Genomic DNA, 27870 nt, shown 5'->3' with positions numbered 1-27870 from the left:
CATGACTAACAGCAGTCACTGTAGGCCATTCCTACAAACTAGCATAATTAAAGTGTATTAACATATCTGTAGACTGGCAGTATGTTCAAAAATTGGCTACTTTCAAAAATCTAAGCAGGTTCCTCACAAAGAAGCTTAAGAGGGCCACTCTGGACACAAATATTACAGCAAAGTCCTGCATTTTTGAATTACAATTGTATTCACAGTCATCAAAGACTGTTACAGATATACTTGTATTTTATATTGAAGTGCTTATCATGTGATATGAACCCTCCTTTGCATTGGGGTTCAGATTAGTGTTGGCTCTCATCATGCATTTTCTGGAGTTATTCCTCACTCTGAGCATTCATGACACTGAAAATGCTAGGAAAATTCAGTAGGTCTGACAGCATCTGTGGAAAGAGAAAGAGTTAACGATTTGAATCTATGACCCTTCTTCAGAGCTCTGAAGAAGGGTCATACAGACTCGAAACATTAACTTTTGTTTCTCTCTCCACAGATGCTGTCAGGCCTGCTGAATTTTTCCAGTATTTTGTGTTTTTATTTCAGATTTCCAGCATCTGGAGTATTTTGCTTTTATCTTAGGTTGATAATCAACCTGTTTCCAACAGGCCCATGACAGGCAGGAAAGATTCCTGATCAGCAATGCTTGATGCTTAGTGGTGCTCCCTCTAGCTATAACCACGTGCCCTTCTCTAACAGAGAGTAATGCCTATGCTCCCTTGTGCAATATGGCTAATTACGGAGGGGGCTGTTAGTCCATAATTATAATACCCTTGAGATTTGATTTATTTTTCTGCCTTAAAAAAAACACTAAAGGCTACCTCATGCAGCAGGCACAACCTTTAGTCCTGTTTCTAGCCATAAGTGGGACTTCAAATCACCCTTACGCTTTAATAAAAACAAAGTGCTAGAAAAATTCAGTAGGCCTGGCAGCACACATGGAGAGAGAAACAGAGTTAATGTTTCAAGTCCAATACGACTCCTCTTTGGAACCGAGTTCAGACCTCCAGCATCTGCTATACTTTGCTTTTATTTCACCCTTATGCTGTAGTCTTATCGCTATTACGCCTCAGGTATAACAAACAACATTTGTGTGCTATCGTTTGTGTAAACCTGCCACAATTGTTTGATATTACAAAGATTATTTTTTGTTCTCAGTTCAAGAGTCAAGATATTGAGCAATGCAACCTGGAAAAAAAAATCAAGTTTTGGTCAAGTTTACTTGGTGGGGGCAACCAAAGCAGGGAGTGGAGTTTTTTGATTCAATCATTTGGGGAAGGGAATTGGTACAGACACAAAGAAATTCAACAAGAACATGTTTACAATTTCATTATACACAGAACCATGCATAAGTCTTGGTTGCAATATAACAATGAAACTTTATAGCAGAGCCATCTATTACTGCTGATTGTTCTTGACTGGGTAGTCTTTAATCTTAATTTACTAACCCTCACATCTAGATACTGACATGAATCTAACCTTAGCAGTACTACAAATAAATGGAGAAGACATTAGCTGCATTTTGATAGTCAGAAGATATTTCAGAAAACTTACAGTTTCTAAATTTCATATCTGGAACAGCAACCACTAAAAAACAGAAGTAAGAAAGTTAGTAAAAAGTTAAAAAATGTTCCAATGATTTCAGTTCTTCTTTTAGTGCAGTAAGATTAGTAGTATTTATTTCTATTGAAAGTCTTCTTTCCTCAAATTAATGCCTCTTATTTGCAATATTGCACATCCTATTAGTAGTTTTGATCTTAATCTTCATTAGTTTCAAGCTTTAAAATAAAATCATTTCAATTCCTGTTTTCAGATTAGTTAGTAATTAGCTGTTCCAATTTTCATGCTCCTGCTGCAGAGTTTCCTTACCTCATCCTGATTTCTCAGACAAGTCTCTGGCTTCCCTCCCCCATCGTGTCAACCTGCAAAATATTTGCTCCCTTGTGGACAAGGCCTTCCCCATCCATCAATCTCAACTTGCAGGAGCACACACATATCCTGTGCTTGGCTTACCAACAGCAATGTCTTTGCCCTCACAAGGCTGTTCCTGCCCATACAATCACACATTCCCAAACCATAATGGTGTGAGCATCTTCAGATCCCAAATACCTACTGGCTCACTCTCTAAGATCCAGAACCTTACCATTTACTACACCTCCCTGGGATTCACTCCATCTACCAATTTCCTCACTGCGTACCCCACCCTCCTGTTTATCCTCAGTTACAACCCCAAAATGACTTCATTGTTGGCATTTTGATTTTTCTTCATCTGTAGAAGACACGTTTTGTATTTCTATACCCTGGGTTGGTCATCAGCAGCTCTGAGAGATCTTCCTCACCAGCATGTTCTCCGCTCTTCAGTTCATCTGAAGCCATCAACTAAAGAGTTTAGAGATTCCAGGGTGGGTCACAAAGTTAAGTTCTTTTCATTATTGTTGCGAATGTTAATCAGAAGTTAACAAGCAAATCTGCTATACTGATCTTGTCACTACTTTTAACAAATCTGATTTGTAGTTGACATGCTTATTTGTGCTGCTATTCAAAGGCAGGAAAAGCACAAGCGGACTTGTAACAATTTGGTGAGCTAATTGAAGTAACAGATTTCTATTTGATCCTGGCAGTGCTACATTAATAGGAATTTTGCCTACAAATTTGCATTCTAGTTTCTAGGGAGTGAGAGTTTGCTATCAGGAGCATTATGTAGAACATATGACACAGAAACAGACCAACCAATGCATGCTGGCATTTATGCCCTAATCAAACCTTCCCACGTCTAAATGTATAATTGTAATTCTCTAACTTCTCCCATGTGCTTGTCTAGCTTTCCCTTAAATGCACCCATACTCTTCATTTCAACCTCTCGCTGTGGTAGCGAGTTCCACATTCTCACCACTGGATTTTAAAAAAGCTTCTTCTGAATTCCCTATTGGATTTCTTGGTGACTATCTTATATTGATGAGGGAAGTGTCTGCCAAACCCCTAAAAAATGTAACTGGTCAACTAGATCAGGTGATGGACAGGAAGATCAGTCATAGAACATGTGCATTTGAGTTGGATTCTCATATTTATTCAATGAGAGATCACCTAACCAATAATTTTAGCATTTCTCACACGGCTACAAAACAGGTTGACAGAAGCTTCAATAATAGAAGAGCTTGCAGAGCAGAGATGGAAAGATTAGAGCTTGCAAGGAAGTTAGGGCGTTTTTTTTCCCCTCGGGGTGCAAGTTGAAAGCAAAGATGCTGGCATAGACCATAAGTGTCTACAAGTTTTCAGAAAGAGCAGAGTTGATGACAAAAGCTTGAGAGATATTAAGGACCCATGTAGTGATGAGACTGGGAAAATTAAAAACTTGCATCTCCAAAAGTGCACTTTCCTCCAGACTTCCGAAAGCACTACAGCCAATGAAATGGTTTGTAATGCAGGAACCAACATTGTGCATATAGTAAGGTCCACAAATTGCAAATGAGATAAATGGCCAGACAATCCGCTTTAACAATTCTGGCTGAGACATCAATGTTCAGCAGGACACAGGAAGAACTCCCTGCTCTTTGAATCGTGCCGGGGTTCAGTTATGTGCACCTGAACTCAAGAAGCAAGAATGCTATCACTGAGCCAAGGCTGTGATTTGGGAAATGAAGGATGAGCTTGAGGGAGGTAATAAGGCCAAGAACATTGAGACTATAATACCTATAATCAGGTAAAAACAGATCTCACAATAATTATAATTAATCAAAAGATTTCAACAAATTCAATATTTCAAAACTTGTCAGCTGTGATGAGCTTGAATGCAAAATGCCTTACCCTCAATGAAAGAAAACGATGTGCATACATTTTGAAATCTTCCTTTATCACAAAATATACGTGCAACATTACTTTTACAATTATGCATCTCTAACAAAATAGTTTGTCACATTTATTTTGTGCCAATGTTTTCACATTGCAATACCAACCAACCAAGTATCTGAAACTTTTAATCACATCTCAGATTTTAACTCGTCGCCAGGATCTGAACTCAAAGAGACACATGCACTGGTTCTTTGTATTTGAAATCCAAATGACATTTACTGTACTTCCTCTGTGGTGAAAGAAGCACAAACTTGATACTTTTGCCGAATTATCTTTTGGCACAACTCCAGTCCTGGATATATGTTATTGTCCACTACCGACAGCTCGCAGCTGTTTAGCTATCAACTTTGCTGAATTGTTCAGTGTTGTATGGCAGATTGGAGTACCCTTTAAACTTTGAGAGCTGGCAGATGTTATCTGAAATATAGGCGCAAAAGTTGAATTAAATATATCCATTCATATATTTAAATATGTTATTTATTTTATTAAAAAACAATTTCAAGCTGTTTACAATAACTTACATACCTGCAATTTTCAATGCGATGGTGGAAAGAGTAGAAAACAATATTTCAGCAACTACATGAATCTGAGCTGCTCTCATGCACCTCCTAATGGGCTACTCAAGCACAGTACAGATAGAGCCCTCAGAGCGGGTTGGGTCAAAAGCTCACAATTCCAGTCAAGTACCATTAATTCTTATTTAAAATGGCAATATAATTGTCCTCAGAATTACTAGGCTAAGGACTTCATAAATAAAATCAACCAGGACTTCTCATTTTATAGTTACCCTTGCTGAAAATTACGATTGAACTGAATTAGGTTTCTGCTCCTGTCATGGCGCTGAAACAGCCCTCATCAAAATCAAAGTCATAGAGGCAGCGATATTACAGCACAGGAGGCCTTTCAGCCCAAACAACATCCAATGTGACTGTTACAGTGGTAAACTGTTCCACCTCATTCTTCTTGACCTGCCAATAGCCTTTGGCAGTTAATCACACCATCCTCCTTCAAAGGATCTCATCCCGTCATCCTGCTGGGTAGGACTGCTCTCACCTGATTGCATTCTTATCTATCTAGTCATTGCAGAGAAATCACCTGCAATGGCTTCTCTTCCCAATCCTGCATCGTTACCATTGGAGTCCCCCAAGGATCTGTTCTTCACCCTTGCTATTTTTCAACTATATGCTGCCCTGGCAACATCATTTGAAAATGGTGATGTTAGTGGCCAATACCTCTATGTAAGCACTTCAAAAATTCCATTGCAACTCCACAGCAAAATAAAGAATAGGGTTAACAGTAACTGCTCTCACACATCACTGTGGTTGTGTTATCAGTTCTACACTGGTAGATGCAGTATTAGATGCACAGGTTGTTGCTACAATTTCCATACAATATGTTATATCCCCTTCTCTACAGTCTCCAGTAACAACGTAAAAACTCTATCAATTACCGTGTTTAAAAGGTTTCTTAGCAAGCCTCAAGAAGGTTGGCCTACAATATTCCTGCAATATTCTCTGTTGTATTATTCTCTGTTGTATTAATAAAGTACAGTTTAATGAAGAGAGACACAGGCTGCTTTCCACTATGATTTTGAAGAAAACAATCTCTGGCTTGTAGAAACCATTATTGTATAACTTTTGCTTGCAATTCATACTTAGAATTTTGCAAAAATGTGACAATTTCTCAAATGTCCATTACACATTAGAAGTATTCCTGCAAAGTCTCAGTTATTCACTTACTTGCACTGATATATAGTCTCCGGATCTGATAGGGACAAGCATTCCAGATGATGAGTCACATGGTACCTCCACATTGGGAAAAATTACTTTAATATTACCATCACTTCTTCCACACAATTCCAGCTTAGTCCGCTTACTAGCCTGGGAATATACAACAAAATTAAATAATAGGTAATTGGTTTCTGTATTATTAGTTTTAGAACTAGAACACAAAATCTAAGGAGAGTTACAGACATAAAATACCAGTCATATGTTACATATTCAATAGCTATGTTTTACATTTTCTACATCAAATTTATCTAGTCCTTCATTCTCTTATCACACATTCCATCAAAAGAGATGTTGGGAAAAGATCCCATACCACTAACTACTGAGGAAAAAAGAAAGAAAATCAGAATGGTCAAACGCTTAGGCAAACATTTAAAATGAAAAAAAAAACCTAAAATCAACTCAACTGTGTAAGGATTAAGGAATAACTTCTCAAAGTACTTAGTCTATCCTGTGAATATCTTATTTATAGGGAAGGAAACACCTTAGGGTAATTTGTCATTTTCATGGAAGGACTTTCTATAAATTTATGTGACCTTCTATTTTTGAACACTGTCATGAAGAGATATTGATGTCTATGTTACTGGAAATTAATTTTTAAATAGAGTTTTAGTGAGGTCTGTGTATGTCTTAATTGGATTAAAGCCAGCTAGTCTGGGTGCTTTGATGTATAGTAGTTTTGGGATGTTAATTAGATAAACATAAGGAAGGTAAAGTGTAAATTTGCATTTGTTAAAAGAAACCATTCATGATTGTGGGTGAAATCTTGGGTCTGGCTAGAAGACGTCAAGCAATGTGATTATTCTTTTCAGCTTACCAATAAAATTGGTGGGATGAAAGGATGTTATGAGAAGAGGTAAAATTAAAAGCCTAGTGATATGATGGAAAATTTACATTCAAAGAGAAAGATATGTATAAAGGAGAAAGGAGATTGTGTGTAAGGCGCTTTAAGATTCAACAACTGTGAGAAGCCTCCAGCCTGTCAGCCTCAAGTCTGTCTGAAAGGACCCAGAGCTGTAAGAAACTCATTTTGAATGTAACTGTCCAGGCTGTGCATTGCCAGGTGTCTCTTTAAATCTATGAGATTTACTGTTGCCTTGCCGGGGGTCTAACTGAGAGTCAGATTAATTAGGGGATCTTTGTAGTTATTATAGTAGTAATTTTGTAGACATATGTATGTGTTTACAATTTTCTTGTACTAATAAATGCTTAATTTTGTTTTATAAAACCTTCTTGAGACTCAGTGGTCTTATTACCACTGAATTCAAAGTTGGTACCTCGAAACATACAAATTGCAAAAGGTGGGTTATGACAGTTGCTTCATGTTTCCCTCTGGGATTTGAACAACACAGCCTTTACCATCGGCTGTGTCATAATAAGCACATCAACTTAAACAAAGGCTCCCTAAATGCCAGTTAAGGGCAATACTCCATTAACTCTGCTTATTGCTTTACTACAAATAGCTACTCCAAAGTCACGTGCAAGTCACTGTGGAGCTTTTCGGCTTTGGAAAATCACACTATCAGCTGAGGATTCAGTTTGCTGAAATACTACTGTTCTTTACATGACAAATATTATTAGAAAATAGAATGTTGAAAAATAGTACTGTTTAAACACTTACAAATAAAGTTGAGCAGAGCTGCGATGTGGGAGGTGGGGTGAGCAGTGCCAGTGGTGTCCGGGTGGGGGGCCAGGGGGTGCGGGACTGCTTTGATATTCCTACTGATTTAAAGGGCTATTCTCTTGAGCAGGCTTTACAGAGCAACCCTAAATAAATCAGTGTAAAAAAGGGGTACGTATACACGCTGACAGGTCCTAGTGGGTCCATCAGTGTGGGTTGCCCTAGAGCCAAAAATAACCATTTTATTTAGAGTTACTGAATTTAAAAAGTATATATACTTTTAAAGTGAGTTTATGTTAAACATATCTTTTACCTGTAAACGTTATGCTGGAAGAAGGTTTGAGATGTCGGCTAAAACCAAATTTTTTGGATTACTTTGATTGCTTTGCTGCTTTCAATTATCAGTGGGTTCTCCTGACTGGCTCTTTAGGATAAGGTTGTTTTCATATATCATTAGTAATTCCTCACTTGTAGTCTTCTAGTCACTTTCCTCACTTTTGATTCATATGTTCCCTACTCCTCAGTTTTGATTTTTCCTGTTTTGTGAATGTGACATTTAAACCAGTGAATAAAATCTGATAGACAAAAAGTGCACACAACTTTATCGATTACATTACATGCAGATTCCCTATGGCAACTTGAGCAATGTGATAGAGATACCCTTCTGCCTCAGAGCATTATGCTACAGTGCACTGCTTTTACAATCTATATTATATTAGTGGATCTCTTTGATATTGCTCAGGGTAAGTCTGATGACGCACAGTTTAATAAGGAAAGGAGCATTTTGATTAATTATGAAAGCTATTAATGCTGAAAATATTATTCTGCTGCTAAAGTGTAGGGATGAGAGTGGCCGAAGACAAAAAGGTTTGAAAATTTCTGACAAGAAATTACGTAATTATAGCACTTTTTATCATCTGCATGAAATGTAAATATATCAAAAAGGTGGAATTATTAGACTTCAAGTGGGTAGAAACATTGGTTTTCCTGTGTTTATGTTCTATTACCGTCAAGACTGTGGGCCAATGCATTTCTATCAAATTACCAAAGTGACTTCAGCATTTCAGCATTCAATGTAGTAAGTACATAAAATACAGGATGATGTCTATACTAACAACTGAATATAACTTTGCTGGGTTACATACATGTGAAGCGAAGCAAAGGACTGCAACAATGTGACCCCATTTTAACTCATCACCATCTTCTCGAGGGCAATTAGGGATGCACTACAAATGCTGGCCTTGGATTGACACCCCCATCCCATGAACAAATATATAAAAGAACTCTTGAAAATTAACCTGGCCCCAGAAACCAGCAAAAACAAAACAGCAATAAAGCAGCATAATAACAGACAGTATATAATTAAAGTTCGTGTATCAGATATATCATATAAATATGAATGTGTTTTTAAAGTACTTGTAAAAATGTTATCATTTTATGTTCCCATGTAGGTTTCAACCAAATTCTCTATATTCCTGGCAATGCAGATCCAAGTCGTGTTGGCTGAGGAGGAGCCTGATGGGGGTAATTGCAGCAAGAAGCAGAGTCCAAGCAAGATGGGGAATTCCAGGTAGTGGGGGAGGGTGGAGGAGGAGGAGGGATGAGTAAGTGTATCTGGGATGAGTAAGTGGATCTGGGTGGAGAGGGAGGGCAAGGTTGAGTGAGGGTGGGTGGGGAGAGAAAGGGCATTACTTGGGAAGACTCAGTGAAGCCCCTCACTCCACACACATTGTAATCAGCTCCTTTCTCCCCACTACAAACACTCCCCTCTTCTCCTACACTCACTCACTCAGCAACTCCTCTTCCCAATCCTCCTCCCCTCACTTACTCATGCTTTCCCTCTCCACTCATAACCCTGCCTCCCCATGCAGCCCCAACTCATGCCCTTTCTCTCCCCACCCACCCTCACTGACTCCACCTTTCCCTCCCTCTCCACCCAGACCCACTTACTCATCCCCTCCTCCTTCTCCACCTTCCCCGGCTATCTGGAATTCCCCACCTTGCCTGGACTCGGTTTCTTGCTGCTATTACCCCCATTAGGTTCCTCCTCAGCCAGGAAAGGATGAGCTGCCTACCCAGGGACAAGAGCTTGGGCCCAGGGGGCTCAAAACCTTATGGCCTGGGTTACCTCTTCTATTACTGGGCACTTGAGAAGCACTGGGGTCCCGAATAGGCTGAGCCAGGGGGTCACGCAAAGCTGTGCCTGCTGCTGAGGGAGGGATGTGGTTGAGACCACAGCCAGCTGGAATCTCCCATGCTGCTGCTCCAGCTCTTCCAATCACAGGTTGCCTCTCTTCTGCCCTTGCTGCTCCTCCAATCATAGATTCCATCTCTGGAGAAGCAGCAACAGCGGGAGGGGGGATTGCAGGAGCCGGAACAGCCAGCATGGAAGAAACAGAATCTGCGACTGGAGGGGCAGCTGCTCACAGATTCCGTCGCTCTTGTGCTCGCTGCTCCTCCAGTCTCAGCTCTGGAGTCAGTTCCAGCTCTCATTCACTGACAGCAGAGTTGCTTTTTTTTTCAAAACTCCCTGCCTTGGACTAGCCGTGAATGTCAGAACATATATTTAAAATGGCCAATTTCCAAGATGCCAATGTCGAAAATTTGCCAAATGGTAGAAATTTCTCGTCCCTGTAAAGTGAAGCTGCAGCCCCTTCAAAAAAGTTTAACCTTTTTCAGTTCTGATAAAGTTATCCAGCTGAAACGTTAACTCTATTTTTTCCATCTCAACAGGTGCTGCCTGATCTGCTAAGTATTTCCAGCATTTCCTTCTTTTTTTGTGATGCACAAATGAGTATAAAGTGGTGTGACAGATAGGAAATGCACACCAGATGCATCATTCTTAATTATGTTATTGATAGAAGTATGAAATTGAAAAGGAGTCCATCATTAAGGTTGCAAATGTTCATATGTGATGAAACCTAACATAACCAATTAGTACTAGCCAGACTATGATCTGATCTGGAACATGTTACTTTTTCAATATTTGTTGATTAAATTTATTCCAAGAAATAAAGCTCACATTTCAAACAGCTTTAAGATTCCTTCTACATACCCCTTCCACTAGCACAAGTTGCTCAGTTCCAATAAGCTCAGAGTTCAGTTTAGCTGCCTCCTCTCGGAACACAGTGATAAGTTCTTCCAAACGACGCTGCTTCACAATTGCAGGAATGCTGTCCTGTAGTCTATGATAGGAGTGTGTCTTCTAGAAAAGACCAATATTACTATGACAATTTATTTTAGGCTTTTGTGGCTAATCACTGGCAGCAGAGAGGATCCATGGTAAATTGAGAGGTTTAGATGAAGTTAAAGAATACAGTGAATAATACATCACATTAACTGCTTCCCTCAGAATAGTCCTTCGTTTTGGCTGTAAATTTGACAGATGACAATATGATGGAATGGAATATGATTTCTCTTTGTGAAGAGTTATTTTAACTGCCATTTGAAGCTTCTTGTAGTTTAGTAGTATAGTCTGAATTGTAACATCAGAAAATTAACTACTTGTGACATCTTCCTTTTCTCAGAAGTTAGTAGTTAATTTTCTCAAGTTATGACTTTCTAAATTACATGGTTTAATCGCTAAGTAGCAAGTCATAAGGGCATGTTGTGCTAAGGAATGGATTGAGGCAAAAGAACAAGCAAGTTCAGGCATTTTAGAAAGAAGCCAGTTTTGGAACCTGATTTTGAAATAGGATACAGCTAATGAGTGATCCAAACAGTGTAGAAGTTATGTATCCCTAAGTTACGTATTTTCTGTGAGTAGGCTATGTTAAAACAGAGATGAATAAGTAGCTTTCAAACAAAAGAATGGTAGTAATAAGGTCATGGGATCACAAAATACAAAGCTATGTCAACTCCATCTCTTCCAAATATATCAAGCAAGTTGATTACTCTGGGTAGCTCACCTTTCTCATACTATAGGCAAAAAGATATCCCACGTTATATCGGACCCGTCTTAGAAGAGAAATGGTCTGCAGATGATCATCCTCAGTCTCCTCACAAAATCCAGCAATGAAGTCACTACTTAAGCTTACACCTGTTTTCATAAAGACATTTATAGAAAAAAGTAATTGACATGTTAACACAGTAAATTAGCTACAATAAATTAAAAAGCAAGCGGCCTCAGAATTGAATAGTACTGCACCTGCAGGTGGCTGCAGAACTGTAGCATTATATGAACAACTGGCTTCAATGGGATCAGACCCAACACCCGCCCATGACTTAACTACTTTACAGCCCATCGCCACTCAGACAGTATTTGGACCGAATCTTGCCCACTCCACTAATTCAAATCTCAGCTCTTAAACTCTACAGTGTTTGACACCTGAGCTCAACAATTCTTCACATTTGATAGCAGTCTACAAATAATAAACAATAGCCTCTAAGGCAACCATAAATTCAACTACCACCTTTAACACAAAACTAATGTATCGTAACTAACCATCAGACCACAAAAGCCTGCCCGCAACCATCAGACAAATTCTATCTTAACCTTATTTTTTAAAAACAAAATACACGTTACCCTGCAGATCTGCAGTCACATAAAATTAAAACAATTTCCACTTTGAAGTACAATGGGACTTTGCTTCCATCATGCACACTGACATGTCTCTGCTTTCAGCAAAGGAAAATAGAGATTTTAATGTACAAACCAATTCCAATAACACCACACAATCGAGCAAGCATTATTCTTAGAAAATCATGAAAGTGAAGTTACCTGGGATGATCCTGCGTATATGTTCAACGAGTTCTAAGTATGCTTCTCTAGTATACCTATGATGAAAACAGACAATTAAGGAACACAGACCATCAACAAAACTAGCATTCAGCACCTTTAAATGCAGGAAAGGAACTTTAGACAGACAAAAATCCATAGATTAGCAGAATAGGTGACTGCAGGCATGATCAAACATCTAGGATGGAATTTAATTCCCTCCGCCGTGGCAACATTGGTGGCAGGGGTAGCATTTAGTTAGGCGGGAGGGTAGTGGGTGGGGAGACCACCACTTTCCCACCTTCACCCTGATTAAGTCCGGGCGTAGCGGGAGGCCAGAGGATGGTCTTCCGGCCACCAATTGAGGCCCTTAATTGCCGCTTACGTTAACCCACCGGCAGGCAGGGGGCTCGCCATACAGGGAACACAACAAACAAACCTGTGCGGGGTTGCTCGTGAGCTCCCAGGGGACGTCCCTCATTCAAAGGCACTCAGTGCCTGATCAACGAGCATTGGGAAGGGAGGGGCCAGCTGAGAGCCACCCCCCCTGACCTTGCTGACAAGCCCTCACCCCCTCCTCTGTGAACCCCACCCTATGACCTCCTTCATCCATTCACCTGTGGCCTAGGATCCAGCAATGATACTATGTCTTAGGTGGGAATTCAGTGAATTCCCCACTATCAACATCCTGAGAGTTACCATTGACCAGAAACTGAACTGGACTAGCCATATAAATACTGCAGCTACAAGAGCAGGTCAGAGGCTAGGAATCCTGCGGCAAGTAACTCACCTTCTGACTCCCCAAAGCCTGTCCACCATCTACAAAGGCACAAGTCAGGAGTGTGATGGAATTCTCCTCACTTGCCTGGATGAGTGCAGCTCCAAGAACACTCAAGAAGCGTGACACTGTCCGGGACAAAGCAGCCCACTTGATTGGCACCACATCCACAAACATTCACTCCCTTCACCACCAACGCACAGAAGCACCAGTGTGTACCATCTACAAAATGCACTGCAGGAATTCACCAAGGCTCCTCTGACAGCACCTTCCAAACCCATGACCACTACCATCTAGAAGGACAAGGTCAGCAGATAGATGGGAAATACCATCAACTGGAAGTTCCCCTCCAAGTCACTCACCATCCTAACTTGGAAATATCGCTGCTCTTTCACTGTCACTGGGTCAAAATCCTTCCTAACAGCATGTGGGTGTACCTACACCACATGGACTGCAGCAGTTCAAGAAGGCAGCTTACCAGCACCTTCTCAAGAACTACTAGGGATGGGCAATAAACGCCGGCCCAGCCAGCGAAGCCCACATCCCATGAATGAATAAAAAGAAATAAAATACTGGCAGCAGCCACTGCCTCGCCAGTGGCAGGCAGTTCTCAGCAGGCAGGCCTCAGGAAAGGCCATCGTTGTCCAGTTAAGTGCCCGAGTGTTACGATCCCCAGCTGAGGTTACCACTGGACAAGCCTGATCCCAGGGTGGAACCCAGCTTGATAGACCCTAACTTTTGTTTGTTTGTTTAGATAAGAGGAGAGTGGCTACTGAACAATCACCAAAGTCAGCTGATGAACTTTTAACAAAAAAAACATTTATTCAATGAGAAAAGATGAACCATATTACAATACTCCTTCACCTACAACTATACCTTTATAGATATTTACAGATTTGTAAGGATAACACAAGTTACAAAAGCTATCTTATACTTTAATGTTCACAGTAAATACACATTCCATGTAAACCTATAGCAACCTTTGGTCAGGCACACCACACTTTGAAACCAAGTGACAGATGCCACCTCAGCCAGATGCTATGGATATCTCCTCAACTCCCCCACCAAGATACTTGTCACACCCTGAGCCAAACAGTCTCACTGTACTCTGTCTTTCACCCGAGGGTTTCCAATCTCCACTCTCCAATAAATTGCTTTGGAATCTTCTCCCAAACCAACACTTTCTCTCAGGTGCCTTCCGCGGGGGTTCATCTCCAGGGCTTTGAACTCTCCATCCAATGTTTCTCTTCCCTAGGTCACCACATGCATTTAAGCTATCTTACACATACTCTCTCTCTCAAACTCAGCCGTCAACAGTGCACTACTGTTTCACATGCCCATAGCAAAGAGTTACAGACCTTCAGCCACCTCTTTGGACTTTCTTGCCTCTTGCAAACTGTTCTTACTTTAAATCTGCTATCTGTAGCTTTTGTCTCTTTAAATCTGATGCTTGGAGACTTTCTCTCTGCCCCTTGCTCTTCGTTTTACTTAACAAGACCTTTTCCAGGTTCCTGTCCTTTCTTTTGACTAGAAGGTCTTCTTTGGACTTTCCCTTCTTCCATGCCCCTGAATTTTTGGGGTTTTCCTTAGCTTGGGACTGCCTATCTGTCTCCTTTGATCTAGTCTCTCCTTTCAGCAACTCTCAAAAAACCAACTGAACTCCACAGCTTTCAAATCAAAACTGCTGTTTCTCTTCTTGTGTGTGGGGGTCTGTGGGAGGGATCTGCTTCTCTGGCCCCCTGTTGCTAGGCAACAGTTCAATTCTTCTACCCTTGTTTGTTTAACTTAGCTGCAAAAGTCATAAAAAACCTCATCAGAAATGCAAGCACCTTTTTAAATTGAAACTATAACTCTATTTGACCTTTCTTAACACACAGGCAGAAATACAAATCAAACTTAAACTTTAAAGCTAAAACTCATTCTCAACACCTACAAATACCAATATTACTTACTTAAACTATCTCTATTTCCTAACACCAAGTGGCACTTAATTCGGCAGAACTTTCCTAAAAGGGATGACCTGGGGCTCCCACTGGCTCTCCAGCTGGTGGGAGAGACCCCTGCTGCCTCCATTAAATCCAGCCCCTGATTCGGAGCAGGTGGAAGAGGAGGTTTTTGAAGATGGGAAGAGATATTATAAGCTGAAGGAATCAGACAGACTTCCAGAGAGTAGTTGCTCTGTCATAAAATGTGACATGGGGGATATAACAGAGGCCAAAGATAGAAGAACAGAGGGCACATGCTGGTAGATATGGTTGAAGGCAGTGGTGAGCCACCTTCTTGAACTGCTGCTGTTCACGAAAGTCCCACAGTGCTGTTAGGTAGGGAATTCCAGGATTTTGATTTAGTGACACAGAAGGAATGGTGATACATTTCCAAGCTCTTGGAGGTGAACTTCTAGGCAGTGGTGTTCCCATGAGTCTGTTGCCCTTATTCCAGGTAGTAGAGGTCGCTGGTTTGGGAGGTATCACCCAAAATGCCTTGGTGAGTTGCTGCAGTGCACCTTCCAGATGGTACCCACTGCAACCACAATGTGCCAACAGTGGAAGAAATTAACATGTAAAGTGATGGATGGGGTATCTATACAATGAGCTGCTTTGTCCTGGATGGTGTCAAATTCTGTTGTGGAACTGCACTCACTCAGGCAAGTAGGGAATACTTGATCACACTCGTAGCTTGTACTTCATTGAAGGTGGAAAGACAGTGGAGAGGCAGGAGGTGAGGTACTCTTTGCAGAATTCCCAACCTCTGACCTGCTTTTGTAGCCACACTATTTGAGAGGCTGGTCCAGTTAAGTTTCTGGTCAATGTTAATGCCCAGGAGGCGATGGTGTAGTGGTATTGTCGCTGGGGTAATGCTCTGGGGACCTGGATTCGAATCCTGCTACGACAGATGGTGGAATTTGAATTCAATAAAAATCTGGAATTAAAAGTCTAATGATTACCACGAAACCATTGTCAAATGTTGCAAAAACCCATCCGGCTCACTAATGTCCTTTAGGGAAGGAAATCTGCCATCCTTACCTGTCTGGTCTACATACGGCTCCAAACCCACAGCAATGTGGTTGACTTTTAAATGCTCTCTGAACTAGGGCAACTAGGGATGGTAATAAATGCTGGCCTGGCCAGGGACACCCATGAACCCATGAACAAAAAAAAAGGATGTTGCTGGTGGATGATTCAGTGATGGTAATGCCATTGACTATCAAGAGGAGACGGTCAAGACTCTCTCTTGCTGGAGATGAACAAGTAGCCAGGTAGTGCAAGTAGAATATGAAATGGCTGTAATCTGTAACATACCTACCTAAGAATGTACCCTTAATATTGGTTGCATTATTACAATTTGAGTATAAACATCAGCACAGACTACTTAACTGAATGGACTGTTTCTTTGCTGTATATTCTATGTAATTTCCGAATCAATAATAGTATGAATTTTATAGTATGAATGGCTCCTTCTGTGCCGTAATGACTCTATTAATCAGAGAGCTATTGGTAGAAAATTGTTTACCCTCGTCTCATAGCTTTAAGGACAGCAGTGCTCCCACTCTGTGCTGGCAAATGGATCTGTTTGCAAATGTTGGCTCTCTCCTGGATAAGCTGTAAAACCTATGAAGGTGGAAATGAAGAAGGGAAAAAAATCAAAACGACAGTGCACTCAGTAACAAATATTGAACTAAAAGAAAAAAGCAAAGACTTAAAACAGTTATCTGCAGTTGGATATAAATAGTAGATTCATAGAATTGTTTCTATAAATGGCATAATGCTGCACAAATTTCACTTTCTAAATTTATTACTAGAAATAGAAAGCAAGTTATGAAGAGTAATTGGAATAAAATATAAACAAAATGCAAGCAGATTCTCCCAGCTTCTAACAGCCTGTCTAATGCTGCAATTGTGAACATTTTGTGGAGGTGGACCACATGGTAGATATTTCAAGATTTATCTGCTCGATGTTTCCAACTGAATTTATCAATCTTAGAATTTTAAAAATTTAATTTCGTCGTGGACTTGTTTCCCTTTGCTTCATGGAACATTGCTTCCACAGAGCTTCCAGTATAGACAGCTTCTTCAAAATTAAATCACTTAAGAGCATTGCTTTGTTGATGCACTGTTGTAAAATTTATTTATGCATGCAGAACTGCAGGAAGGACCATTATACTTATGGAAACTTTGATACTTCTCCTTGAACAGTGCAAACTGAACAGCATTTTACCTCATCTGGGAAATCCTTGGGGTGAGGAGAAGTGAAACGGATTCTCATCTCAGGATCGATTCTCGAGACCTGATCTAGTAAATCAGCAAAACGCAAGCCTCCACCTTTATTCCTGTATATGGTACTAAATCCACGGCTCAGATGTGTAGGTTCCTTCATGTGAAACGTAACCTCCGATGTATCACAGTAACTGTTGACATTCTGCCCGAGCAATGTAACCTCCTTCACTCCCTGAAATCAAAGGCAAAATTTCATTTAGTCAGACTCAGGATACTATTCAGCACAAACTAATAACTGCGAATCCTCCTACAATGCAAATGGCTCCTACAAGTCCCTTTGGATGATCATCTCTCTTCAAAAGGATTGGCCAGTCTTCCATGTCTCATGAAAGCCATTTTATAATTGGTTACCTAGAGTCAGGACATGCAAAGCGTCAGAAGATTCTGCAGACTGAGAATTCACTGTGTACAGAATCTAGCACATGAAGTGGATTTCCACTGTAAATATTCATTGGGTTAACTCCTAGTGCCAACTTATCTGATTTTTTTTCTTTCAAGAGAATTCCATGCCAATTATATTTATGGATTTGCCTAAGAGAACCAAGCATCAGGAGTACAGTCATGAATTTCACAGAAAAATTTCCCAGCTGTTTCTTATTCATCTAATCATTTTTCTATATTCATTAACTTAAATTATGCATGCTCCATTTAAAAGTAGAGTCAGGTTATGTTACTGCAGACGTTCGGATTCCACATAACATGCATTATCCAAGACAAAAATTTCAATACTTTTATAATAAATGATTTTTAGCAGTCATTTCTCCTTCTTTAATTCTCCCACGTGCGTATTATTTGTCAACTAAAAACGTCAGCAAGATAAAACAGCTTCAATATTTCTGACAATTTGGCCATGTCAATGAACATGGTAAGCACACTACTGGTCAGAAATGTTTCTAGGATGATATTACACTATATATCTGTTTATTTCAATGGAATTGTCTGGGAACCTTTTTAAACAGTGACTTCACAGCAGCTGAGTGGACAAATGGTCTGATCTGATAAGTTGCTTTAAAACAACTTCAAAAAAGTCAAGAACTATTTTTCTCAGCTTCATTTTTAAAAGGCCAACTATATACACATATATAATATATTCAACTTTCCTACACTTTTCTTCCATTTTAATGTCAATGCTTTATATGTCTTAAGCACTCAAAACTGGAGTTACCTGATCTGAAAGCATTCTGATTTCTTGTACAATGGAAGAAATTGGTCTGCTTCGCTCCCGTCCACGGGTAAAAGGAACAATACAATAGCTACACATGTTGTTGCATCCCCGCATGACAGATCTAGAGCAAGAGAAATACTTTCTTTTATATAGAGTCTGTTCAGTCTTACCCAAACCAAGATAATTCACCCCTAGTCATCAATCCTCGAGAACAGCAACAATAACCACACACCTATTTAACAACATACTCTACTGCTGAATATTCAAACTATATTTAACAGAATGAAAAGTACACAAGCACTGAAAAATTAATTTTCACTACGCTTTGACACAAAGCAGGGATATACAGAGCTCACTTTTGAGGTTAATCACATTTCTCAGCCACTCCATGATGAAGGAATAGCAGGCATAAACTAGACACTCCCTTATAAGAGAGGGAGGGAGACAAATCATGGAGACATTCTTCTGTAAGTCCTATCTCCAACTGAAAAAGCAATGTTCTCAGAAGCCTGGGAACAAACTGACTGACCACTCTCCTTAACTGAACAGAAAGACTTTCATTTCTGTAGCGCCACAGGGTGTCCCATAACAGCCAATGAAGCACTTTTGTAATGTACTCACTAAAGTAATGTAGGAAATGCAGCAGCCAATTTGCACACAGCAAGTTTCTACAAACAGCAATGTGATAACAACCAATGCTCTGTTTTTTTGATATTGATTGCGGTATAAATATTTGCCATTACACTGGGGATACCCTCATTCTTCTTCAAAATAGTGCCTTGGGAACTTTTACATGCCACCTGAGAGAGCAGATGGGGCCTTGGTTTAACAATTCCGAAGTGCAGCATTCCTTCAGTACTGTATAGGAGTATCAGCCTTAACATTTGTACTCAAGGCCGGGAGTGGGACATGAACCCGCAACCTTCTGACTCAGGAGGTGGGAGTGCTGAGCCATGGCTGACATTCTCGGATTCAGTTATGGATATATAACTTCAAAGATGGCAAATTTATGATCTTATTTGTTCCAACTGAGATTTCTGAAGTGAAGGTATGGTGCTTTCTTTACAGTTCCCCCAGGTCTTTGTTTGCCTCTTAATGGGCTGATTGGAAATGAGTGGAGGCTGAGGTCTATGAACAGCATGTCCTTTGACTGGGACATTACTACTTCCATCCCAAAGTATAAATTAGTAAATAGAGATTACACTTACACAAATGCAGACTTTGTCTCGGAGTTGATCTGAACTGGCATGACATCTGCATAGGTCTCATCCAGTGACAACAATAGATTCACAGCCTTTTGGCCTGTTTCAGCCACCATCAGGAGTCTAGGAAGGTCACGGTAAGAATCTGGTCCAGCAAGTACATCAACAAGTTTCTCTTTTTCCAGGATCTCCTCTTTCAGTCTCTCAGCCATGCATCCTATTGCCAAATTACAGCAATAGTATTAGACCACTCCATTTCAGCTTTCGGAGAATTAAAAAAATGAACCATCCATGTCAATATGTAAATGCATCTCCTCATTTCCAAGTTTTAAATTGTTTTCATCAGAATGGATATGCTTTAAACAAACAGGGGAATGAAATGTTTACATAACAATGTGCACTATTGGATGTTTCAGCAGTCAGATATATTCTGATTCAACTACTGAAGATCACAAATATAAACAGATGCTTTGTATTTTTCCATTATAATGCCTTGAAGCTGAAGAAAATTAAATGGTGAGTTTTTTGACAGAACTATGATCTCTTCTGTTTTTATATTAGATATCACTATATGATCGCTTTTAAACAATCAATTGCATAAAAGTTTAAACACAGTAAAAGTTTACACTGGGCCTACACTATTGAATGAACAGTAGACCTGGCTGCATTCAAATTATATACTTTATTACAGTTGTATCCTGCGAAAATGATGCAGCCACAAACCTCAGATAAAGTTAATAAACAGAATGAAAAAGAACCAGTGTCTTTAAAAATATATATTATTCATGTTTTATTCCACCCATTTTATATATTAAATTCAGTCTATTTGGTCTTGTTGCATTGAAAACCCTGCCAACAATATCCCTTTATAAAATATGTTCACATTAGCAGAATAACTGTTAACACATAACACCATTTATAAGTTTTTCAATGTTACAATTTGCCAGCAACAATGTAGAACATTTAGTGTGACACAACTGCTGCTATTTTATAGTAAGAATATGGATTTTAAAAACTGCTTTCAGTCTACATGCAGTTGCAGGTTCTTGTGGCTCTGCAAAGCAGTTCCTCCCCAGCTTTGATTCTCCAGCATGATGAATTTCTGATTTGCAAGATAGTTAGTTGCTTTCCTTTTTTAAATTCCCAACTTTTTAAATTTATACTTTAACTACATAAATATTCCTAACCTTTCTTATTTTTCCTCTCCATGAGATTTTGGCCCCAGTATTTATTAACTTGGTCATCTGCATGGGTATTCATTTATTTTGTGCCCCAAAACATCCCAATTGTATTGTGCCCCTCAAGCCTCTCAGGTGTGCCCTTAAGAGTTGAATATTCATAAGGGAGAGACAGGCATAGACTCAAGTGTTTGAAATAAAACCTCTCAAAGCTCCCTTATGTTAACAGGATTCAAAATGATTAGTGAAGCTGAAACCAAGACACAGAGCTTTTCTCTGTCAAGAGAGTTTATTGACTTGTTCAGTCTCACAGCCTTCCTCCCATTACACCCAGTGTCCCAGCTATCCCCTATTTATATGTGCTCAAAGACAACTAATACCCATCACCTGTGTCTGCAAACCTGAACAATGACATTAACAAACTTTAAAGTAATTAACAAGACATTCACACCACACTGACGGCTGACTGCCAAATCAGTTATCAGTCTGTTGTGGACTGGTATTTTTCTCCCACGTCTCTTCTAAATGAGGAGACTGCCCTATGGGCTAGTTGGCTGTGAGGGCCAGCTTGATAACTACTGTTTCCATTGGTACTGGCATGAACATTTGCCATCACCTTCTCGGCTGATTTTGCTCCCCACTCACATTTTCCATCCCACTGTCTGAATAGCACACCATACAGATCAGATAATCTGAAGCTTCCAAAAGCTCCATGGAGTGGTAGAAATGTGCAGCCGTAGGGGTGATTATAATAGACAGCTGGGCAATGAGGAAACTCTATTGAACTACTTTTTAAAAATATTCATTCATGGGATGTGGGCGTCACTGGCTAGGTCAGCATTTACTCCCCATCCCTAATTGCCCTTGACAAGGTGGTGGTAAGCTGCCTTCTTGAACCACTGCAGTCCATGGGATGTAGGTACACCCACAGTGCTGTCAGGGAGGGAGTTCCAGGATTTTGACCCAGCGACAGTGAAGGAACGGCGATATATTTCCAAGTCAGGATGGCGAATGGCTTGGAGAGTAACTTCCAGGTGGTGGTGTTCCCATGCATCCGCTGCCCTTGTCCTTCTAGATGGTAGTGGTTGTGGGTTTGGAAGGTGCTGTCTAAGGAGGTATGGTGAGTCCCTGCAGTGCACCTTGTAGATGGTAGACACTGCTGCCACTGTGCGTTGGTGGCGGAGGGAGTGAATGTTTGTGCATGTGGTGCCAATCAAGCTGGCTGCTTTGTCCTGGACGGTGTCAAGCTTCTTGAGTGTTGTTGGAGCTGCGCTCATCCAGGCAAGTGGGGAGTATTCCATCACACTCCTGTCTTGTGCCTTGTAGATGGTGGACAGGCTTTGGGGAGTCAGGAGGTGAATTACTCACTGCAGCCTCTGACCTGCTGTTGAAGCCACAGCATTTAATTGGCCAGTCCAGTTCAGTTTCTGGTCAATGGTAAACCCCAGGATGTTGATGGTGGTGGATCCAGCAGTGAAATATAATGAACACATTACATATATAAATTTATAATATGTAATTTACCCCTATTGAACCACCATCCTGCCTCCTTCAATACTTCTTCTAACATTTGATATAAATGCAGTGCTTTGCTTTCACCTAGACAACTCACTACCCTGTATGAATTTTTTTTCACATAGAAAAGCTATCCATTTTCTTAAACAAAGAGTCCCATACAACTACAACCTCTATGACTGATCCGTTTGGACTAGGTGTAGGAGAATGGCAGCAAGTCATAATGCTCATTCGGAAAGCTGGTGCAGACACGATGGGCTGAATGGCCTCCTTCTGCATCATAAAAATTCTGAGATTCTGTAGAAAGGACTTGATGACATTCCCACAGATCCGAATGGGATAGATAGATTCTCTCCATTGTTACCCATATGCTTGCATCAAAAACATTAGATTATCTAACGTACCTAAAATTCCTATTTTAAGTGGAACTTGAGACTTTGTCCGCTTGGATTTCAGTGATGCAAGCTGTTTCAGCCTGTTCCAGATGGTCTGCTCTGCCTTCTCCCTGAAATTAAAAGAAACCTTTTTTTAAAAAAAACATTCACAGCTTTTTAAACATTCACACGTTATGCCTAACTAAACTTGTAGTTTCCCCCATGTTTGCCTTAATATGATTTCCCTCCCTCATTCAATATTTAGGTAGCAGCTAATTAAGCTGTCATTGGTTTCCTTTTAGCTGGTTGACCAATTTAAGGAAGAACTCCATTTGTATGCACACTGGCAAGCACAGCCTTATTTTTCACTGCAAGATCAGCGTGGAGAGGTTGGGGGTCTGATTTGTAAGCGATGTCCTCAAGATTGTGCCAGAAACTGTTGCCCTTGCAAACTCTGCCCTGCAGTTCATTTGAATTAATTAAGCTGGGTTTGGAACCTGCAAAAACTCACTGCAGAAATACAAAAAAACCAGAAAAATCATAGAAAAAGATGTTACCTGATTGAACATGTTACAAGTAAAATCACATCGGCCTGCATCAAAAGAAATACAAGTCAGAGTGTTGATCTAATGATCTCTTGAGAACCAATGCGCAGAAATCTAAAGAAATATATACTATATGAGTGTACTTTATTCAATTACATACAAAGTGTTGCAGCCATTTCCTGAAGCAATGAGCTACCGAAAAGAATTGATTATTGTCGAACATACACATTCAAACCCAGACATGGTTCACGGCATTGCAACACACACACTAGCCTTTTACTGTGTCAAACACATACAGGTGAACTGAATGGTTTTATTCTGGTGTTGGTGAGAATTTATTCCCTTGTTGCTGACAAGGTTATTCAATGATTTATGGCAGGAACATCATGATCTTGGATTTTAAACATCATTGAACAATCTATTATATGGCATATTGTGATACTGAAATTAACCTGACATATTTCTCTCTCATGTATAAAGGGAAACCAAAGAGTCAATAAAACTTTGAGGGTTCTGCAAATACTTATTAACCAAAAAGTGCTTATAAGCTGAGTGCTTAGAAATCCTGACAATATTATGTTGTCAAATCAAAACGTTAAGTTTAACACAGAATTACTCTATTAGTACTGAGCAGCAAGGTGAAAGGAAGAGTTTGGGGGAGGGCCAAGTTATAATCGAAGAGAAGAACTTTAAGTTTAGAAAGCAGAAGACAGTTAACAAAACAGAGATGTTACGTTCCAGAGAGCCAAGGTCTAGGATCGGAAGGAGCATCAACTGATTGCAGAGAAAGGGGAAGAGAAGCAAGCAAAAAATTAATACTGGAAATGTAGAGGATGCATGCTGGGATGGATTAGGTTAGGTGGGGCAAAGCTATGTAGAACAAGGATGTCAAATATCAATCTTCTGGGACATAGGAAGTAAATAAAGTTTGCTGAGGTTGGAGACAATGGGAATGGAGTATTTTGTGCAGCTGGCAATGCAGTCAGTGGCATTTTGGACAAACTGAAATTTATGGGGGTGTGGAAGTAGGAAAACTGGCAAGCAGACCATTGGAGAAGTGAAGCCTCAATACATCTGTACAGATCAATAATGTGTGAATAATCAGGTAACTTTCATGGTACAATTCAGAGTTTCTTCCAACTCAACTGCAAAAAATAATATGCAGCCATATTTGCTATGCTCTGACATGTGAAATTCTGTTGTGTCATCCTTTCAGCTATTAACTGGAAGTCCAAACTTCTTTTTTAAAGTTATCAGTCTCTACAGGGATCGTAACACTCTGTCACCTGACATTTCCACAGTGTCCAGACATGTAATAGGCCTTTTGCTCTTGGCCAACCTCTTTTTACGTCAATAGCTCCCTATTCCTTTCAATCGCTCAATTCAATAGACCGATTAAGATCAATGCAAAACTTTTTGGATATTGCTGCACTGCCTCAGCTTGCCAAAATTGCACATTTCAACCCTCATTGGCAGCCATGTAGCCTGTCCATTGCTCATGTACCTCAATTGTTTTGTGAAAAACGCTCACTACCAGCTAAACGAAACCAAGTTCTTCACTATGTATCCTCTATGTCACTAGATTCCCTAAGAAAATTGAATGCAGTTGGACAGCTGTTCTTCTGAAGGCTGGACCTGCTTTCACAGCGCTTCACAGTGATCCTACAGATCTAAATGCATTGTAATTTAGAGACGCTTAGGCAGAACAGGAACAGTGAAAGTAACCGACGGTGGACTACTTTTCTTGTTTCATTAAGCAAGAGGCCCTTCAGCTTCCAGGTCCCTAGAAACCCAACAATTGAACTATATTTTGATAAGCATAGTCACAGTCTGACTGATACGTGACTCCTGTCTAACAGCAACATTGATTTTCTTTGCTCAATTAGGAACGGACACCAAATAATGGTCTAATGAGTGACAACGATATTCATATCCACTGCTGCAACTTTTAAAACAACTCAATATTATGTGGCTCCAAAGCTAAAAAGCATCAATTCATCACGTCTGTGGTTGATTCACCACAAGGCAAATGTATTGAACAACAGTGGTAATAGCTGTAAGTCAACAATATTGATATAATTTACCTCTGTGCAGCTGCTGGCTTTCAAATAACCATTTTTCTGGAGGATGGACCAAGCAATTTCTGTGTCATTAACATTCATTTGGCACCCATAGGTTTCAAAATACACTAAAAATGACAAAAATGAAACATTAAAAATTGCTGAAAATGACCTTCCATGACAATTCTACTTTTCATTGTAAACAAGTCATATATATTGTCTGTTGTTGAAGGGATAGTTTCATTAGACTGTTCCAACATTTAGGATTTGAAAATATTAAAATTAGAAAAAATAATACCGGCCAAAATTACCAGAAACAGACGATTTCCTTCTTCCTGCACCCCTAAAGATGCACAAATTTATAAACTCAATGTTATGTAGAGCCAGAAATCTGATGATATTGTTTAGCCAAGCGTAAAACCAATGTTTTCAGGTCTGAGAAACAAGACTTTGACTGTATGAAGACAGTGAAACAATGGTGTGGACTTTTCAATTGGGCCCCAAGTTAGACAGTTACTATTAGTATGCAGGGTTAACGAACTTACATATCATGGGCAAGCTCCAGCCCATACTGGTCTTGGCATTAGGAGCACACCAAAAAGGAGTGTGAAAACTGTGCAAAAGTAACCCTTGACAGCTGAGGGAGGGTGGGAGGTATGTTTGAAGTGATGTTGCCACTTGAAGGCAAACAGTTGTATGTGACAAGAAATATATTCACAGCCATTTAAAAAAAACTGTGATTTCAGCTTTTGTGAATGTTCGGCAAAACTATGTGGTTGTCACAAGAAATCTGAAGGCAAGAATCATAGCATCATAGAATAGTTACAGCACAGAAGGCCATTCGGCCCACTGTTTGTGTCAGCTCTCTGCAAGAGCAATTCACCTTGTCCCACTGCCCCACCTTCTCCCTGTAGTCCTGCAAATCAAAAACAAAAACAGAAAATGCTGGAAAAGCTCAGCAGGTCTAACAGTATCTGTGGAAACAAATAGAGTTAATGTTTTGAGTCCGTACGACTCTTCTTCAGCTCCGAAGGACTCGAAAAGTTAACTGTCTTTCTCTCCACAAGTGCTGTTAGACCTGCTGAGTTTTTCCAGCATTTTCTGTTTGTTTCAGATTTCCAGCATCTGCAGTATTTTGCTTTTATCCTGCAAATCAAATCTGTGCCTAAATGATGGAATGGCACAACACTTTAACCACCTAATGGTTAACAAAGTTTAGGTGACACAGTTTGAGGTATTGGTGAGGTTAGACAAGACTGCACTGTACCATAGCAGGAGACAGAGATAGGGACTTAACAGGATTCTAGGGTCATAGAGGTCTACAGCACAGAAAAAGGCTCTTCGGCCCATCAAGTCTGCGCCAGTCAAACGAGTACCTAACTATTCTACTCCCATTTTCCAGCACTAGGCCCATAGCCTTGTATGCCATAGCATCACAAGTGCACATCCAAATTCTTACTGCCACAAGTTGTGCCAGCAGCTTGATCCATGTTAACCTCAGGCATTCTAAGAGCAGTTCTTTATAGGAATGTAGGAAACAAGAGCAGAAATAGGCCATTCACTTCCTCAAGCCTGTTCCCTCATTTAACTGGATAATGACCAATCTATCTCAACTCAATTTTCCTGAACTATTTCCATATCCCTTGATATCTTCAATAATTAGAAACCTATCCATCTGTCTTGAATATATTTAATGATAGCCTCCACAGCCATCTGGGGTAGAGAACTCTAAAGATTCACCATCCTCTAAATGAAGGAATTTCTCATCTTCTCGGTCCTAAATGTCCTACCTCTTATTCTGAGACCATGTCCCCTGGTTCTATTGTGAAAAACCCTGAAATAAATTGTACTCCTGATGGAAATAAAAAAGATTTCAAAAATTGGCAAACCTACAAAAGAATTTTGATGAAATTGGGCAAGTTAGCACTCCCCTTATCTAAACCCTCTGCAGAGTCACAGAGCTTACTGCATCGCCATATGTAGTGTGCCAGACAAGATGCACCCACATCATTGTAAAGTCACTCACAATGCAATTAAGTCAGGTGCGTTCTCAATAACCTTTAAAATGTATTCCTTCTCATTGAAATCTGCACTGTACTTCCTGCAAACGTGAACACATTTTATGGCACTAAAATGCTCACAATTGAAATAGTTAAGCTTCCACAGTTGCATAAGACCTATTGTGCCTCATGTGCATAAATGATCGTTAATTTACTTCTATAAGGAGGGCCTCAGAAAACTCTCAGCCTTGTTTACATCGGGCTTTTAACGCTCTGACGTTAGCTAATGTGTAGCAGTAAAATTTGGTTGAAGCATGTAAGCAGCGCAAAGTCGGCGTCAATTGTAAGGAAATTCCCGGTTTAGCCACATTGGAACCACCAGTGAGTTGCGCCAATTTTGCAGCCGCTGATTGGAGGGTCTCCGCTCCCGTGTGGGGGCTGCTAGGGGCGGGGGGACCCACCTCTCCTCCCGCCGCCTGACACTCCAACCCCGCTGAGGTAGGGCGGCGGCACCTCCTCCTCGGCCGCTCCATGTTCGGGCGCCCTCCGGATGAACTCCCGGAGGGACGGTCCGGTACCGGCTTTCCTGCCGCCTGATGTGTTGGCGCTGGGATGCGGCTCCGGCCTATACTGTCTATGTCTGACCACTGTCCCGGGCACTGAAGCACGCAAGCCGGCCTCAAACTGCTCACGAAACCGGGACACGCTGACATTAAACAGCCTGTTCACAGCCCTAAATGTCCTCATAGCGAGAGCAGTAGGCAGTGCCACTGCGCATGACATGAAGCCCCGGGGCGCATGT

At 40.4% G+C, this 27870-nt stretch overlaps 1 protein-coding gene across 3 annotated transcripts; it reads right to left on the bottom strand.

Annotated features, from left to right (window-relative positions):
* Window positions 1–626: 626 nt before the first annotated feature.
* On the bottom strand, window positions 627–27870 carry cdk5rap1 (CDK5 regulatory subunit associated protein 1). 3 transcript variants are annotated; one of them, XM_078555397.1, is made up of 13 exons: window positions 27530–27867; window positions 25093–25196; window positions 23021–23055; window positions 22494–22594; window positions 19403–19613; window positions 18195–18315; window positions 16971–17201; window positions 16266–16363; window positions 11981–12036; window positions 11169–11299; window positions 10316–10465; window positions 5592–5732; window positions 627–4269 (listed from the first exon to the last, which is right to left on the bottom strand). In XM_078555397.1, exons 1-13 carry the CDS (start codon window positions 27849–27851, stop codon window positions 4156–4158), a joined length of 1815 nt encoding a protein of 604 aa, XP_078411523.1. In that variant the 5' UTR covers window positions 27852–27867; the 3' UTR covers window positions 627–4155. The 3 variants fall into 3 exon arrangements, with proteins under 3 accessions (XP_078411523.1, XP_078411522.1, XP_078411524.1); XM_078555396.1 differs by lacking the exon at window positions 23021–23055 and having other exon boundaries at window positions 22494–22611; window positions 25075–25196; XM_078555398.1 differs by lacking the exons at window positions 627–4269; window positions 5592–5732; window positions 23021–23055 and adding an exon at window positions 5882–5961 and having other exon boundaries at window positions 22494–22611; window positions 25075–25196; window positions 27530–27870.

The sequence above is a fragment of the Cetorhinus maximus genome, chromosome 13 (assembly GCF_964194155.1).
Source record: "Cetorhinus maximus chromosome 13, sCetMax3.hap1.1, whole genome shotgun sequence".
NCBI lineage: Eukaryota > Metazoa > Chordata > Chondrichthyes > Lamniformes > Cetorhinidae > Cetorhinus > Cetorhinus maximus.
Note: the sequence above shows the minus strand (reverse complement) of the source record. Positions and strands in the feature narration are given on the sequence as shown.

Coding starts and splice junctions, on each gene's coding strand:
- cdk5rap1 (XM_078555396.1), bottom strand. CDS start 27,851: ATGTCATGCGCAGTGGCACTGCCTACTGCTCTCGCTATGAGGACATTT. Junction 17,202..18,194: donor TCAGAATGCTTTCAGATCAG/GTAACTCCAGTT, acceptor CTTTGATTTCAG/GGAGTGAAGGAGGTTACATT. Junction 11,300..11,980: donor TATACGCAGGATCATCCCAG/GTAACTTCACTT, acceptor TTATGAAAACAG/GTGTAAGCTTAAGTAGTGAC.